General features: G+C 33.1%; 1 protein-coding gene across 2 annotated transcripts in view; it reads right to left on the bottom strand.

Moving 5' to 3' along the window:
* Positions 1–18,977, bottom strand: part of LOC124360023 (elongation of very long chain fatty acids protein) — a 90,808-nt gene that overhangs the window by 6,639 nt on the left and 65,192 nt on the right. For both annotated transcript variants that reach the window (XM_046813256.1, XM_046813266.1), the window contains exons 2-4: positions 5,873–5,944; positions 3,445–3,635; positions 145–282 (exon numbers count right to left, since the gene is read on the bottom strand). In XM_046813256.1, coding sequence (XP_046669212.1) covers positions 145–282; positions 3,445–3,635; positions 5,873–5,944 — 401 coding nt within the window. The remainder of the gene's footprint in view (positions 1–144; positions 283–3,444; positions 3,636–5,872; positions 5,945–18,977) is intronic.

Raw genomic sequence — 18,977 nt, 5'->3', positions numbered from 1 at the left:
TTCTGTTAAACTTTATTTAGGTTATGGTATTTTTTCTTCACAATTATCGCCTCCCAATCTGTCTTCCTGGGTTATACCTTTAAGCCCATATGTAAATCTAGCGCTTTCTAAGAAGTCTACTTTAGAACACGAAAGAAATATTACCGTGTCAAGCAGCTCTGTCAGCTTTGCCAGGAAGTAGATATAGAAGCCCCAAGCTACTCTCATGGCCTCTGGAGTCCAGGACCAGTCCACCGGCTCGCATTTCCAACTGTACTTGTTCCACCATGCAGCTGCAAGAGCCTGCAATAAAGAAAACATTGCATCGATTGTATTACTATCCTGCACTAGAAGTTCCAAGCTACTCTCATGGCTCTTGGAATCCAGGATCAGTCCACCGGCTCGCATTTCCAACTGTACTTGTTCCACCATGCAGCTGCAAGAGCCTGCAATAAAGAAAACATTCCATCGATTGCATTACTATCCTGCACTAGAAGTTCCAAGCTACTCTCATGGCCCCTGGAGTCCAGGATCAGTCCACCGGCTCGCAATTCCAACTGTGCTTGTTCCACCATGCAGCTGCAAGAGCCTGCAATAAAGAAAACATTCCATCGATTGTATTACTATCCTGCACTAGAAGTTCCAAGCTACTCTCATGGCCCCTGGAGTCCAGGATCAGTCCACCGGCTCGCATTTCCAACTGTACTTGTTCCACCATGCAGCTGCAAGAGCCTGCAATAAAGAAAACATTCCATCGATTGCATTACTATCCTGCACTAGAAGTTCCAAGCTACTCTCATGGCCCCTGGAGTCCAGGATCAGTCCACCGGCTCGCAATTCCAACTGTGCTTGTTCCGTCATGTATCTGCAAGCTGCAATAGCCTACAATAAAGAAAACTTTTGTGTACCTGAGGAGACAATGAGAACACAACTTCTACTTGAGTACACTTTTTGTAGTCCCGGAGATAGGAGATCGCCACGCCACGTATCGTGTAATAGGCGTCGCTGAGGTCCTAAGCAGAATTTCAATTCTACAGCTCTTTTGCAATTATTGGCAGATTTTTACATCACCCAACAATCAAAATAGAAATTGTGTCAGCCTACTGAATGATAGGCTTCAACGGCGCTCAGACAAGTTTCATGATTGGACATGCAACACTATAGATCTTATTCTTGTCTGTGTAGACAAGAAGTTTAATGCAAAATTTCAAGTTTACAGGTGAAATATTTCTCGAAACATCTTGCCACATAGTAAATTCACATTTGTTTTCATTAAATTGCGTTTTTTATCAAAATGGCAGACACAGAATCGTGCCACAATATTTAACAAGATGATCAGAAACAAGTTCGGCTGGTATTGTTAGTTTTGTTTAACCAATATCTTTAATTTGAATTATCACATAAAACAATCCTAATAGTATTCAAGAGATACTCATTCCATAACTGTTCGCAGAATAAGGCATAAACCTTTTAGACGTGACAAACATTATATACATATTATCTTGACCAAAATGTTATTGTACCCTTGATACGAATATTTCGATTTCAGTTTTACTTCACATTTGGAAATTACTGTATAGGTGTTTTTAAGTTTTAGAGCGAATTTACTTTTGTTAAAATAACTGGTTTATAAATGCATAAAACCCGCTTCAATTGAAACTGTTAAAACTAATGAAATTTATATCCGTTTTTGTTAAAAAAAATAGATGTACAGTTCTATTCTAATAACCAATATTTGTATTTGTAAATTAGGATACAGTAAATAGTCTCCAATTTCCACAGTCTAGATACAATTTAAACAGACACAGATATGTAGTTAAGTCATAAATTCAAATTTGCAATCTACAATGCAGGATTAAATTCTTGAGCTGAGGCATTGCAAAGTTTCAGTAACACTTAGTTACTTTGTATTAAATGATACAAATGGTCTAAATTACAAAAGGCACTGTACTATATAAAAGACATTTTCAAGCAAGAAGTCTTTTAACAATAGCCTGGAATTTTTATGATTTTGTTATGTATATTTTATGTTTATAATTTCTTTTGGAATGTTAAAATGGTTTTGATTTTTATTAGTGAAAGTAGTTTCCATTTGACAGTTAAATAGAGTAAACATAATGACACGGCATACATTAGAATATGAATTAAATATTTAATATTCAAAAGATTGATTTTCTATGTTGAACATTTAATAAATTGCAACCACGATTAATTTGATTTCGTTTCTTTTATACTACAACTTAAAGATTGTTCGTAAACCGCTTTTAGTAAACCAAATTTATTAAAAATCCTAGCTGTTACCCGTGGCTTCGCACGCAATGTCGTAGATTTTGCGCCTGTATGAATATTTTTGGTTTGAGTGGGTAAGTGAGTAATAATTCCGACGCCAACTTTGAGTTTGCCTTTTTGCAATGACCAAGATAACGTTAAAAAATACATATTTATGGCCATTGTAATTTACTTCAGTCTTAGTATTTTTGTTCCATAAATGATTTTGCTTTGTTTCTTGTTCAAGAAATGCAATGCTTTGTTTCCAGACAAGCTTATTTCTGTCAAAATACAACTAAGATGGGTGTCATAACAGTCTTGAGATGTATAGTAACTTTGTATTTTATATCTAATACTAAATATTTACTAAAATGTACAGTTAATATTATATATATATATATATATATATATATATATATATATATATATATAATATATATATATATTTATAAACCGTAAAATATGTTTCATATTTTAGAACATTTAGAGCTGGAATTGGTACATCAGTTCAAACGTACAGTCCAGCGAACTTTCATCTAGCATAGTTCTTGCAGACGGTTTCAAAGCTAGTTTTCGGAGTTCAATTCTGACCATCTTATGTTTTAGGACATTTTATACGTCAGATTTATAAGGTATAGTACTAACCTTATCGCGGAAAAAATGCCATGAAATCTAATGGTTACTCGTTAGAGAATTTGCACACTATGTTAACAAATTGGAAATAGTGGTTAAATTATAAATCATATGGTTGTGCTGTCATAAAGCAACGTTTACACAGAACAGTTTATGACATTTGACATACTCTTTCAATTAATATTTAACAAACTGAGAGACCAAGATGGAATTGTTTGATACTTTGAAGACCAGTTGAGTTATTTTTGAAATAAGAATAGGCCTATATATTAACCAGAGATCTTAATAATGTCCATGTAACATTTCAGTACAATCGGTTCAATAGTTTACGCGTGAAAGCAAAACAAACAAACAATGGCACTTTAGCATTTATTATATTATTCGGATAAACAATGAAACACAACTTAATCATTTGTGCTTCATTGTTTACTGAATTTTCTGAACGCATATCAACAGCTTGTTGTTGTTTTCTTTTATTGTAGGATAACATTTATTTTAGTTATACATAAAATGAACTCCATAACATATTTAAAGCGTATTGTATAAACAGTGAATGAAATGTACCTCCCAGAATAGCCAGACACTGATGAGGACCTGGAGGAAGTTGTAGACGAGGAGTATATTGGTGAGGCTGTAAGGCTTCCTGTGTGCCATGTACTTGGGACCCCAGGACAGCACGAAGTAGAGGTAGGTGCCCATGATCGTCAAGCCCGGCACCGGACTGCTGATGAGCGGCCAATTGTTGGTCCGCGGATCTGGAACACGCACAACACAGTTGCTAAACGACTGTTCAAAATTACATTGCACATTGATGGGACATGATTAAACACACAAAATTGACGCTAGATGAAAAATAGAAGTGGTTTTGTGTAAGCCACAGTTTTTATACAACATCATAGATTTTTTCTGAAACAATATGTGAATTCGTACCTTTATCTGATATAGTTAATAGCATGAATTTTAATGGACAGAAAAGGTTTGATGACATTTTTTTTTTAATTTTTCATTTGAATAACCATTTTTAAATATAAGTTTGTTTATAAATCCCTATAAAAGTATCTAGCAATATGAACGGATTTGACAAGGGTGGTGTTGGTGTAATGAAATAAACATGTACCTTTAAAGTTTATCTCGTTCGTGAAATATAATATAACATATTTAAAATAATATTCTTTCAAGTATATCAATACCTAATAGATGTATAATAATATAGTATACAAATAATAATTAAGTAAGTATTTTATTTAATACAAAATAGTTTAACTTACAATTTCTACAACAATAAGTTATACATATTTAAATTGCATTCGTAAGGTAAATATTAAAGTAGTCACTTTTCTAACGTGTCAGTGCACAGTTGTATTTCATAAACCTTAGAAATTATATTTTTTATTTTTGTGACAGTACTAAATTGTAAATCACTGAGTAAAAACATACGAGTCCATCCATACACGAGCAATTCTTATTAAGAATAAAGTACTTCATCTCTCATATCAATATTGTTGAATAACAAAGCATTATAAGTATTATGAAGTTGCTTTCAAGGCACATATATATTTGAGGCGTAATAATAGCTGTTCAACATTAATAATATTATGATTTATTTATAAATATTGACGTCAGTTGTTTATTCAACATTTGGCTCATAAAACAATCGTGAGACTATTTATTTTATTACCTTATAATGATTCAGAAAATATAAATATTTTACTTAAAGAATATACCACACTTGTTCATCTACATAAGCATATTTATTATCAAAATTAATTACATGTGATTTTCCATAATTTGAATGTAAAGTTTCAATATGATTGTAAACCTAAAATATTTGATAACGTCACAGTACATTTAGAGAAAATAAATGTAGAAATTTTTACTAAAATCAAACTGCATTATTTGCATTCTTTAATTCAAGTTATCGAATTAAATTATGCAAATTTCGAATTACTCCTTTTTGAAATTATATTTGTATGTTAAAATTACTTTTTTAATACAGTTCTTTAAAGTGCTAAACGATGTTAGAGAATTTACATTTAAAGAACACAAGAAGGTAAATGAATTGAAAGAAAATAAGAAGTATCGAATTTTGAATTTTGAGAAAATTACAAATAAATTTGGTTTGACAACTATTGTATAGATTTTTTAAAGTTTTATGTGGTAAAAAGATTTAAGAAATAAATGAATGAATGAGGTAGTTTATATTTAACAGTAATGGGAATAAAGAAAATTAAAAATAAAGAACGTATTATGCTATCATTTCTAGAACAAAATATCAGCAGTGTTTACACTGATCTGATGAGGTAACTAAATCTTTTTCTCTCTTTTTCAAAATCACATGGAAGTTATTATAGATAAACAATAACTACTGTATATTAATGCTAATCTAGTACGAGTATATAAAAAATATACAGATTTTACAGAGTTAATTTTTCAAGTTTAATTTAAAGAGGATGAATTTGATTATTTAGTAAATTTTCTTTATATTTCAGTATTGATTTGTAATAACATTTTGAAAAATCTTTCAATGGCTTTTTGAACAATTTGGTTAAATTTGAACAATTTCATAAAGTTTTGGAAAATTGATTTTTGAATGTTGTTAATGTATTTATAAAAAAACGAAAAGAGGAGATTTTCTGTAAACCTTTATACATTACATTTTAAAGATAGTTGAATGGTTTTAAACATTTTTGTATTTGTTAAAAAATATTACCTTTTGGTATATTATATACATTTTTCATTCAATTTTTAATGACCCATAAAAATTAAGCAACAACGACTCTATAGATACGACTATACGTCTATGACTATACTGACTACACGATTTTATAGATTTGTTTATGGTCTTTTAGACTGTACTTATATTTGAATTTTAAATGGCTCCGAAAGTGGACTAGGAGTGACAGCCATACAAAAATGGAAATTTCCAATCCCTCAAGTTCTTTACAAATAAACTTTATCATCTTATGTTAAATTTCAAACCATTATGACTTACCAGCCAAGTCTGTGAAGATAAAGTCATAATACCTCGTTATCGTGTTGTTATAGAGAGAGGTCATAATGCCACCTGAAATATAAAAAAAACAGCCATTAGTGTAATGTAAAATAATGCCTGAATCTTAATTATTACTGTAGTCTCTCCTGTTTGTAGATACTACACAGTTATCTGATTATCTTTAAGCTAGATACAATTTGGTGAACAAACTGATGTCAAACTAAACGCGCTTACGCCAATCATTATATCGCAACAACTTTGACTGCATTAACCTTTAAATCTTAACGTGTCAATGATATGAGTCATAAAATATGTACTGAAATTCAATGATGGATGGAATCAATGAATTTATTTTGATTCGGTTTTATTTAATCAATATGTTACAGCCAAACTAATGCTATTTACAGAAATAAAGCTGTAAATCTATAAATCATATAAGATTGTTTGTTAATTTTTAATTTAATCATTACATATTTGCTGAATGACAGAATCTAAAGAACTATATGCCCCTCCACTATAAATTATTGATTTTTCAATATAAAATTTAACAAATGTATTTAATAGAAATGGCAATTTGATAATTACACTAGCTGATTATAATTAATGTGGAAATACCTAACTAGTTATGGTGCATTTGTGAACAACTAAAATTCTAAAGATGCATTGATATTTCTGTAGTTTGATGTCTTGGGACAGTATTACGAGTATTTGCGATTTCTACCTCTTCAGCGACAGTACATGTTGTTAAACAACAATACCTATATTAAGTTGTCCGTGTTGCTGACATATGTGGACTAAGGGTGACAATTTGTAATATATAGAAACATAAAATAAGGACTGAATATCAATCTGATATTTTTATAATGATAAAAGGTCAAGGAAGAGGTTTTTTAGCTCGTTATCTGAACTTTACAACTACTGAACTGGAGCAATAGTTCTCAGCAAATGAACAACAGTTTTTGAACGTGGAAAGACAGTATGACCAAAAATATGGGATTAATAATGATGAAGAAGTCAATAGACTAACACCGGATGTCACCTTCACCTACAGCCAGTCCGCCAACGAGTACCGAACTGCATTGACCAGGAGCTAACCCTACCAAGACCGCACGCTACAGGTAGGAAAGTATTTCCAAGTTTCTTTCATCACTCATGCGCTAAACCACATACTTTGGTAACCATTGTGAGACATATCACTTATAGCTTACTGCTTTGATTTGTGATATTGTGTTGGAAAATCTTTTGCTTTGCTCTGCACAAAAGCAAGCATCCGTTTACTTGGGGCAAGAAGAAGAAACCCCTCATTGCACTTAGTCCTAAAAGGAATTTTGCATTACTTCCGGAGTGATAGGCTATTCAGGATGAGTACGGTTTTGGGGGGTAGGGGCCATTGCGAGAGATAACGGTCACTGCCTTAGTTACCGCTGTCACGTTGGAAGAAGGAGAGGCTAGTTCTATTCTAGCCACATCCAGTGACAGCAGAACAACTCATACAAGGAAGTCATACTCCCTCCTGTTTAGCCTTTAAAAAGTCTTTAACAGTTACGGAGACCCATTCACTCCTATAATTATTCCCCGCAGTGAAGTAGACCTATCGATCACCCATTTTTACCCCATTATCTTGAACGGTGAGATTAGTGATGTGCCATTCGGTCGCGCGTAAATAATCAACAAAAATCTCATTAATAAAGACAATCTGAAGGGCGATCACTGGAGATGTAAGTGTCGTAAAGAACGTAAACAATCGTTTGTCACATCAATCATTTGAACAATGATCATGTGTTATAGGCTATGCACCAATAATTATAATTTAATGCTCGTCATGTTTTATTTTTGTAAAGAACAACATTGCCTTAAGAACATAATCCAATAAATTAAAAATAGAATAATGCAGTACGAAAGAAAACGTTTTATAATTGAGTTATAGATCTAAAAATCATAAGTGAACGATGTGTGGAACTCTTCAAAGCTACAACAACCTCTTCTACAACTCAAGTGTTTTATAACCTGTTGGTGCAGTTTTCAGGTATCCTAGACACGCGTTGAATAACTTCGTCCCGACATATGACTCATCTCAGTATAAAAAGCCGAATGGTGTACTGGGAGACTGATTCCATCATTGATTCCAATATGGACGCCCCTGTTCTTTACGCAGGCTTACATGTTATGCTTTAGGTCTACTATGTCTACTACTCTTATACGATCTTGTTTATCTTAACAGCAAAAGAAGTTTGTGTTTTTACCAACATCAATGAATTTTCACTACGTTTATACACGAAAAACTTGAAATAATAACATAATTACGGGCTTAAATCGAGACACGCTTGTAATACATAACATTTCATATTTCATCGTATGAACCTTTAACGATGGCAGATGTTCATAGTCATGTGTTCTTTAAATCATCAATCGTCAGTATAAACTTAAACTATCTAGTACAGTAACTGGTTAACTCTTCACTTAGCTGCTTTGTCTGTGACTCACTCACTAAGTTATATACTGCAAAGTAAAGAGTCAAAAACATGGACTGTGTATAAATCATGGCAAAAATATGTTCACGGGTATTGGCCAATGTTTAAAGAGAAGTGTGTCTGTGGGCCAGGTGGGGCCGGAATGTGAGGCGCACGATCATTCCATTGTTGGGGGCCTACTTGTCGGTGACACTGACAGGAGAAATCAGCTGAAGGGAGAGATGATGGCACTGGACCGGTTGTTATTTATCTTTCACCAGAGCACTAGTCTGTGCTGCTGCTGCAGTGACTTGCAGGACACGGCTGCAATGGCAGGAGAGCGCTATGAATGGTGGCACAGTGCCGGAGACTTCAACGCTCGAGTTGTTTGAATATCCTACTTGACCACCACAGATCTAGTAGTGATTTGCAGCTTGGATTGAGGTGAATACACTTTTCATCTAGATAGAGCTGGCTGAAAGTCACGTAAGAGCAGTTTATGTCTCAAATTATTGGTTTCACCAATGTTAATCGTAAGTAAGAAGAGATCCGTGGTCAACTCCGCTACTTTTGGTGGAGGTCAAAATTATGGAGTATCAAAAGGGTAAAAGATATCAAAGGATTATGATTCCTAAATAATATTTCTTAGCTTTACATTGTCAGACCCAAAATTTGGTCATATATCCCTCCGAACAATAGATCAGGAGATTGAAAGTCGCCACTTTCTTCCAATTAGTTGGTCTGTGTATGGTTAGCTGATAGTGTTTTAACATCTATTTATGTGTCTGATGGTTGGATGTGTATGCATCGAACTGTGAAAAATATTGTATGAAATAGCTATCGTATTATACCTTTACCCTTTTGATATCCTCCCACTTAGACTTTCACTAATAATAGCGCGGCTGATCGCAGACTTATGGTGTGATGATTTCAGACTAGGATGATTGTAATCGAATTTCCTACAAGTCACTCTGTTGGGGTGGAGCCTTACAAAGGTGTCCAGGTCAGCGGAGGTGTGGTGAAGGAGTGAAAGCTGGATTTCAATAACCTACCAACATAGCCAACATAGCCAAGACTGGAATCACCATTTCGTATTCCACGTAGAACACTCTTGGTTGTCATAGGTGTTTAGGCTATAAAGCGGTATCTTTGGTTTTCAGTTAAGTTGAATCTTTCAAATCTAAGAGTCACAGCCTTTTATAATCACATTCCTGATGATAGGAATAACGATGAACTGCTTTATCACTCCTCGAGACATTTAAAGCATATAGGCAATGTGAAATTTAAAGTATAAGTTTGATAACCTTATAGCAAGGAACTAAAAAAAATGGCTGAAGATATTATATTATTTACAATTTACAATTTATTATATTATATTATTTACAATTTATTATATTTATTATATTTTTCATTTCATAAGTAAATTGGATTATAACTTAATGGTTTCATACGCTTATTAGTAACTTATGTTCATAAATAGTACTTATAACATTCAAGTCATATCTTCTTAAAGCAATTAATTCTTTTATAAACATGTAATTTAAAAATTATATATTTTCAACAAGTCATTTCTTTTAGGTTTTAAATATACATTTTAAATGGTTCACATAATTTCATACAATAGAAAGTTAACACATTTGTATTTGCCAGTTTCCGTGGGCCACATTTCAAAATGGCCCCAAATACAACTTCAAATGGCTACAAAATGCCCCATTGAATGACACAACCTGTCTATTACCTCTTTTATTAGGGAACGTATCGTAAATGGTTGTGACTAAAATATAGAAAAGTGACCAAGCCGAAAACCATTTGCACCAATTTAATGTTACTATCGTTATACTAGACCTTTCGGCCGTAGTCAGTGAGAAGGCTACACTTTATTCACCTTTGCACTCATCAAGTTCTTCATCCAATCATATTCGTCTTGACATAAATCCTTAAGCGGGTCAGTTTTTCAAGTTGATAATTCTTAACTGAACTGGAACCGTTTCTCGGTGGCGAAGGTGTGTTTCTATTTGATCAATTTAAATTCTTTGTGAAAAATGTTGGATTCTCAACAGTGGGTCTGAAAATGTCATCATTAAAATATGTAATACGACCTTGGATTTTATTAGAAAATCCAAGTGTAAGCTTCTCTTGTTCAACGCTTTGTAAGCATTATGAGTGTGTTCTAAATGTTTTTTCATCATTCAGTGTTATTCAAAGTAACACATGATTCTTAAGGTGTCAGACAGCAATGCCAAATTGACAGTTTGTTGCCAGAAACCACTCCTTTAATGTGTAAGCTGACTGGTTTACCTTATTTATATGAGACGGCGAAGGCGTTCAAAAGCCACACTAAGTATACTACGATGACTATAACTTGTTCGATGGCTATAATTACGATCAGAAAGTTATTATTGATATCAGAGGTTAACAATATCTTAATCGTTATAATAAAATAATATTAAGTAGAGATTTCTATTAACTAAAATTCATAACTACATTTTATACTGGGCTTTGACAAAATCTTGGATTTGTGTTTTTAACTATTTTGTAAAATGTTTTGCCACTCGTGTTATACGTAATGCCTGGTATAGCCTATACTGTAAAAATGACTGAAATAGTCTAATTTCCAAGTTAAATTACAACTACGCATAGTCCTTGACGACTGTAATAGTTGAAGTAAGCAGTCACTATGCAGCGGTTCGTGCCAGAACAATTATGACTAATTAAAGCACTCCTATTACTATTAGTTCATTTAGTATGAAGGCTATTTTAGTTGAAAGAAACCAAAACTTTTGATACTAAGTTAGTAATCAACTTTAATTCAAAAGCCTTAAATCCAATGACATTCATTAAACGAATCAAAGGATCGATTATAACTTGAAGATTTCATAATCTCTCAATGTGGTGCCTAAATGATTTGGTATGACGAATGTAATATTTTCTACACTAGCTGTGAATACTATTATTTGAACAATCATGAACGTTCTGAGACTATCTGGGCAATACTCGTATAGTTTGATGATGTTCTTCGTGGTGATTTATTCTAAATCCAAAACCATCAATGGTGAGCGTCTCCTCACTTTCTCTGCGCCGCCGATTGCCCCAGATTTAGCGCAGTTTGGTCCGAACAGGTCCTGATGACTCGGCGCTCCTGCCCAGCAGTACAGTGGCAGTTCGGCCCTTACGTAACTAACCCCGAATGGGCACGTGAACCGCAAGTGCAATGACTTTCGTCACCATTTCGGAAGATTTGTTCATTTACCAGAGGTCAGTAAAAGAGCACCAGAAAAATTGCATTCACGATGAAGACTGTCTGTATTTCGTAACAACTGGCAACAACACTGTTTTCTGAGATGATTTAGAACACTGAAACAATGATCGTGAAATTATCAGTATTAAATTCAAATTGACTCTGTCCAAAACAGCCCCTACTAATAAATGTACTGTACTGTATTTGCCTGCACCAAGTAAAATTAAACTGGCAATTTTTTTATTAAGGAATAATATATTGATATAAATATACCCATATATTTTTATCTTGTATCAGCTATTGTGTAATTTATTGTAAAATGGTTTGTCCGTTAATAAATAAATAAATAAATAAATAAACAAAGTACAAAAGTGATGGTTATTTTAAAATCAACAGTAAGGTATAAACAGTTAACAAACCCGTCATATAAAGAATTGAATTTGAATTTAGTATTCGACAATAGCATGTAATCATTTGTCAACGTTATATGTTACACAGTGCATAACGCAACGTTTCGAGGAAATGTGTTTTGTGTTATACATTTGTAATATGTAGCAATGAAAAATGTCCGAAAACCTATTACCCTTTCAAACTGTCCATCGTCAATAGCAAACTTTAAACAAAACACTTGTAATTAATCGTGATCTGATTCGTAAACACAGAACACAACACATTAAAAAGAATTTGTAATTTTTTGAGTCCGAAGGTTTTGAGTGAATGGTATAGCTGAATAAAGGCTATAATTTCATGGTAGTTCACACAAACATAATGGGACTATGGCAATTAAGGAACAGTCTTAAACTAGTGTGATTAGAATTTTGATGAGATTTTTTTAATTTCAGAGAAAGACGCTTTGGGAAGTCTTCTTTGAACATAGAAAAAAGCATCTTGATCACTCCGATAGAAGTTGTAAGCATACTAAGTGAACGTATTGAAGAAATTGTTTATGGCAATTTTGTAGCCTCATTCGAGCAAAACGGCTGAAGACAACATTGGGAACATTTTACATTATATTTATGAAATAAAAGTATTGTTAAAGGAAATGATTCGGTTTTATATATAGATATTTCGATTTTACAATAATTGTTAAGACATGTCATTATTAATTATGACGTTACTTTAATGATATTCTTTGTTTAAAGTTTGTTATTGACGATAGAAGGTTTGATAAGATAACAAGATATCGGACATTTGAAATCATTATATATTACAAAAGGTATATCAAACGTTTCGAGGGTTGTAATCGCGTTCTTCCTTATTTTCTCTTCACGTTTTTATTTTTTTATGTACTAATACCCCCCCCCCCACCTGACGAAGAGGATAATTCCAATCCTCGAAACGTTGTGTTATACCTTTTCAATGAAATATTAATGAAGAGAATCACATAGTTTTAAATATAAAACAGTTATTCTATCCAATGATAATTCAATACATAATGTTAAAACACAAATTTTTCATATATTTTGCTTGGACTTGTTTTCAAGTTGGCACAAATTACTTTAAACGTTTAACATTTACTTGTGAAATAATCAAAATATTTTTTATATTACTTTTTGTCTGAAAGGTATCTTAAGTTAAACAAAACAGTAAACTTGCCCGGAGCCAGCTGCTCAGTCTAACTCTCGAAGTTTGAAGAATTGTTTGTGATGCCATAGTCGTTACATTATTTTATCTAAGACTGTACTAAACAGGAAGTTTTAAAACTGAGTGAGACTCTTAATAACAATTTAAAGAATTTTACTGTGATAAAAAAGTAACTTTGGTTTCTATTGTTAACTAAACAAAGCTGAATGCAGTTAAGGGCTTTAGCCTCTGTGGAACAGGTGTTTCTGGAACACACTGTTTGAGATCCCATTTCAGATCTTTTCAAGAAAACAGAAATAAATCAACTGCACAAACAAAGGCATTATTTCCACAACATCCTGAATTGATTAATTGTTTTAGGAAGAATTAACTGCAGTTGCTTTCCGTTAATGCACTGTTAAACTTCACCTTCTTCATGGGATTTATTTCGGTTTACTAATTTTACCGGACATAAACTCACGCAACCCCTTGACAAGACGAAGAGAAGGTCCTTGAGAGAAGGTCGCAACTCCAATAAACCGGATGGAACTCGGCCGGATGGCATGTAGCAACGTGGCGAGACATGACGTAACACTTTCCCGACTCAGCTGTGCTCGGCTCGGCACAGGCACAGGCCTGACGCGCCCACCAGGAGAGAGAGAGAGAGAGAGAAAGTGACCTGAGGACTGATACGGGAGTCTGAGGATTATCATCGCGATTAGAACCTGATGAAGCTGATAGCAAACTTGGTTTATCTTGAAGAGACGATAGGCTGCTAGTCAAACTATTAAGTTCTATTACCGCATTGAGATTTTTCCAATGAAACTAAACTGTGGTTCTAATTACTTATCTCTTGAAGGAATTCTTGGCTCAAACAATAATTGTTTTCATCGTTCTTAGCTACACTCAAAATAAACCAAGGATTCTTATTAAAAATGTATGCAAATGATGCATCCTCGACTTCGTTTCTTAAAACGAACGTTAGTGATGGAGTTACCACCAGTTCCGAAACCTACCTGTATGGGGCCGCAGACCCGAGGAACCTCAAAGTAGGTCAAATTATACTTTCAATTCTGTTACAAATGCTATTTGCTAAATTTGATGACGTTATAAAGGAATATCGACCAAAGACAGTAAGACAAGTTAATATCTGGAGACATGTTTTGTTTATTTCACTACGCATTAATGATATTCTCATAATTAGATTATTAACAATTTTGTATTTTCTTTTAAAACACTTCAAATTAAATAAATATACCTTCCACAGGAATCTAATGTCGTTAATTATTTCTATAATATTTTGGTAGAACATTTTAAAAAATTCACAAAATAATTGTTAAGGGAGAGCTGCAATTTGTTCAATGTAATGGACTAAAAGGGAACGGGTAAATGTAACAGACCACAGTAAGCACGCCAAGAGGGTATAAACCACTGAACTAGATAGTAAACAACATGATTTGCGATGCTGAAAGCCGTTGGAATAAAAATGAATAAAACGGACCAGAACTAACTGGCGAAGTGCCTTCTAGTTAAAATCTATCACTATGTCGCTACAGGTATAACAAATTCATAATGCAAATGTATTGATCTAGAAAGTTTACTTATTGGTAAGAACGAGTCTGTTCGTTGCATAATATTTAATTTATATACAGATTAAAATAATTAACAAAATAACAAAAACAATTAAAAAAATCATTTTGGCACAAGACCAAATAATTTCTAGCACTGAGTTTGAGGCATTAAAAAAAATCACTGATCTTGTTTTTATAAAATGTGTTGTAAAAGTTTGAACTTGATATTCTTCATTAAAATCAATGCACTCACGTTCATAGTATTTTCAAAAAACATTTTTGTCGGAAAGCCAATTATTGATGGATACCACATGGACCTGTTTTAGGGTTACTGTTCTTTCTTCTTTATGTAAAAGATTTGCTATCAAATGTAAGAGTGGATGAGTTAATAATTTTCTTTTTCTTGATAACACAACACTCACGAGAAAAAAAAAATAAAGCCGATCTGGACATAATTCTTAACGATTCAAATGTTAAGCAAATTCATAGTGTCGTTCCAACGTGCTGAATTATGATAGTAAAAACGTCAACTTGTACACCAATCCGAATGTTATGTAGTTATTAATGTAAGTTTAACCTAAAAAAATCATTATAGTCTTAGTTGTAATTTATTGTAACAAACCACTTGTTTACATAAGCTATCTTTGTAAAATGTGTTAAACTAATTTGATACAATAAATGAAATTAAATAAATTTATGATTAATATTAATTTATCGCGTAAGATTTTACAACACGAAAATGAATATTTGGTCCATTGATATAACCAGTATTTCTTATAATAGCAAAATAAAAATCAATAGTTGTATTGTTATTTAAAATTTTGTACTTTCAAATAATGTTAACTTACAGCAATTTAAGATTTCATAACAGGCAATAAAAAATCTACTTCGAAAACCCATTATTCCAAATCACGCCATTACAAAAACATATTTGATATAAACATAAACTGTCCCTAGTCTATAAAACACTATATACTTCTGTCTCTATGTCACCATAAATGATAGCAACGTACAAAGTATTTTATTCATCGTGTTTTCATAAATTCAGTTTTTTAAAGAGTTGCATAAAACATTTCAGTACGTAATACATTGCTATGGGCTTGAAGTTTTGCCATTATGTTTAGTAACTGAAGCTGTAATATTTTAATACAATTAAAATAGTTACCAGGTATATATAACAGAGTTATGGTGATTATAATTGAAGAATGTGCTTGCTAACTCAGTGTTTATGTAATCTTCTACTCTTTTTTCCCCTAACGGTTAAGATTGGCTCTATTTTATTTCATGGCTGGAATAATAGTTAAGGTAAACTAACTATGCACATCAAATAAAAGTAACATTAATAGAACAAAGAAAAGACATATTTTTCCAACAATAAATGTTCAAAGAATTTTGAATTTTGAAGAATGTTTGGCTCTAAATGTACATTATAAAACTCTAAGAGGCATTTGTTTATGGTGTTGTATGCTTTTTATAAATATGGTATTCTATTGAAAGTATACAATAAACTTAAGCTCGAACATAGCAGTGGAAGACTGTTCTTTTAGACTGAAATCCTGTAATGCAAACGTTTATTACGTAGTCTGTATAAATTCATTCAGTGAAAGTAACGGATGGGCAGAGCCATCGTTGAACTTTGGACCTTTGCGTCTTTCGAATATGCAGATTACAGAGAATATAAATCTCCTACTTATACAAAAGTGTACAGATTTGTTCTCTTGTTTCCTATCCATTCAAAACTCAGCGTTTGGAATTGGTTTGGAAATAACGTTCATGCTATTGTCTTCCATTGGTTTCCCTTCAATTTCCAATGGTAATAAACCCTTTTCCACGAAGTTTTCGTTGTTGTTAACTTTAAAATACACATAATGTACTTAGGTGGTTGCAATAGAGAGATACTTCGAAAATCGGTTGTTCTTAATTGATTACTCTATAGGCTACACCAAACCCGCAAAGACATGTGAGCATTGTCAAACACCATGAAACTGATAGTTCTTGATATTTCTTCAAGCAAATTTCATGTCTGAGACTACCAACATGCAACCCTGTAACTATTTAAGTATGATATTATAGCAATTTAACTGCATCAAAACAGAACATCCTCATTCCAATATGATTGCTGTTGAGATGGGATGATGGGCTCCCAGCCCTCGGTCAACAAACATTGAGTATCTGGTATTGCTCAATTTTAATCTACTCGGTGTTACTCGTATGTTTTGAAATCGTGTTGCGCAACGTTGCAATCTATTATGACTGACGTTTAGAGGGCAAGAACATAAAGACGTTTCATCTTCATGTTCAACCCGTTTAAATTCTCACCCATCATCTTACAATAGTTTACCATTCCAAACAAATTGAGAAGTGAATATCACTCGGCTTGGAAAGGCGTTACCCGTGTTTAAAGATTCATAGACCATTTCACTGATCAACTTTAGATACTTGATTTACGCTGACAACTGTAATTTAATCTTCTACCGATTCGTTGTTACTTTAATCATTATATAGAGAGTTGTGCTTATTGTGCCCTTATATGAGGCACTCGGCTCACTGAGAGCTGTTCCTGCTCCGATGTTTAATAATCTTTAATTCGTGCCAAGTACCAGGATGACCAATTTAGAAGTACAATTTCTAGGCTAATAATATCGCCTTATCGTCTTGAACGACCACTCGGTGATGGATATGGTCATCTTGAATGATGAAAGTTTGTTAAGCATATCGTATCAAAGAACTTCAGGAGATGTCAGTATAAAGCCATAAAGCCCTTTAGCCATTCAGGAGATAGCCGGGGAAAGTATTGCCAAAGTATTTGAGTCTCCAGATAATGAGAAAAAAGTACAAACTAACGTAGTAGGCTAAAACTGATTAAGGAAAACGCTGATCTCAAAAACTCTTCGGAGCAGCACCAAAATGAAGCAAATTTATTGTTTTGTTTTCTCTTAAATATATACCGATTTTAATTTTGAAAACTGATTTTAAATTAGATGATCATAGAATATGATGCATAGAAACAGAAAATTATTGATTTATGATAGCAGTAATACTGTACGTAACATCTATTTCAAGTTGAAAATGGAATCTTACAGGTAGTCATTTTGTGAGCTATAATGGATTTTGAAAGTTTTACTCGTACTTTTAATATTCCGGTTAGAATTCTTTTTTGTTATTTCTGGTGCTTATCTCAAGTGTGCGCCATCTCTGGCCCGGCGTCAGCAGCAGACAGCCGTCCCTCCTGGCATAAGCAGTCCTCGACTATCGCTAAAAAAATCGCTGAATAGAGTCGACTACCATGATTGTAAAGCCGTCCAAGAACCAAGGAACATATATCATTGTTGCACTTTCACCATTATGTCATAATTATTTATATTTTATAATTATGACTGAAACATTGTATAGACAATGAAATTTAATTTTTATACTAAGATAATTTTACTTACTTTACTATTCTATTTGATTTGCAAATGATTTTTCACTTGCTGAAAATTGTTAATTGAACTTATACACCAGTACTGTACTACTCTAGCTGTAGTATACAATGTAACAATGGCTACCAGTGTCTGATATTACGAGTGTCATCAATCCTCTGCCTTCGGTTCCCTAGGGAACGAACGTGTAAAGGAACATATTGTTAAAAAAAAAAATGTAATCGAAAACAGAAAAAAATGCTTTAGTGTCTGTTTTTTGTTCGTAGTTACGATGTACATGCTCATATAACAGGTTGATGGTTTTGTCCAAATAAAACGTTTTTTGTCTCATATTACTTTGGGGATTCAAATTTGAGACACTGTTAATTTATAGCGCCAAAGGATTTCAAATTCAATTGTATATATATATATATATATATATATATATACAATTGACAATAGTATGTCCATTAAAGAGTCAGTCATATCATTATCTCAATATTTAATACCACATTGACACGCGCGCGCGCGCGCGCCACACACACACACACACACACACACACACACACACACACACACACACACACACACACACACACACACACACACACACACACACCACACACACACACACACACACACACACACACACACACACACACATATATATATATATATATATATGTGTACATATAATGTTATAAATTAATCAACAATGTCAATGTGGTATTAAATATTGAGATAATGATATGACTGGCTCTTTAATGGACACACTACGGCAGGTAGTTACAAATAGAGGTCACATGCTAAGTCACAAAATAAAAAAAAGTTAAATTAATTTTATAATTTTAATTGTCCTTCTCTAGATATCCTACGGATAGA

Source organism: Homalodisca vitripennis, chromosome 1, assembly GCF_021130785.1.
Source record: "Homalodisca vitripennis isolate AUS2020 chromosome 1, UT_GWSS_2.1, whole genome shotgun sequence".
In the NCBI taxonomy this organism is placed as follows: domain Eukaryota; kingdom Metazoa; phylum Arthropoda; class Insecta; order Hemiptera; family Cicadellidae; genus Homalodisca; species Homalodisca vitripennis.
This window is presented reverse-complemented; position numbering and strand designations above follow the sequence as displayed.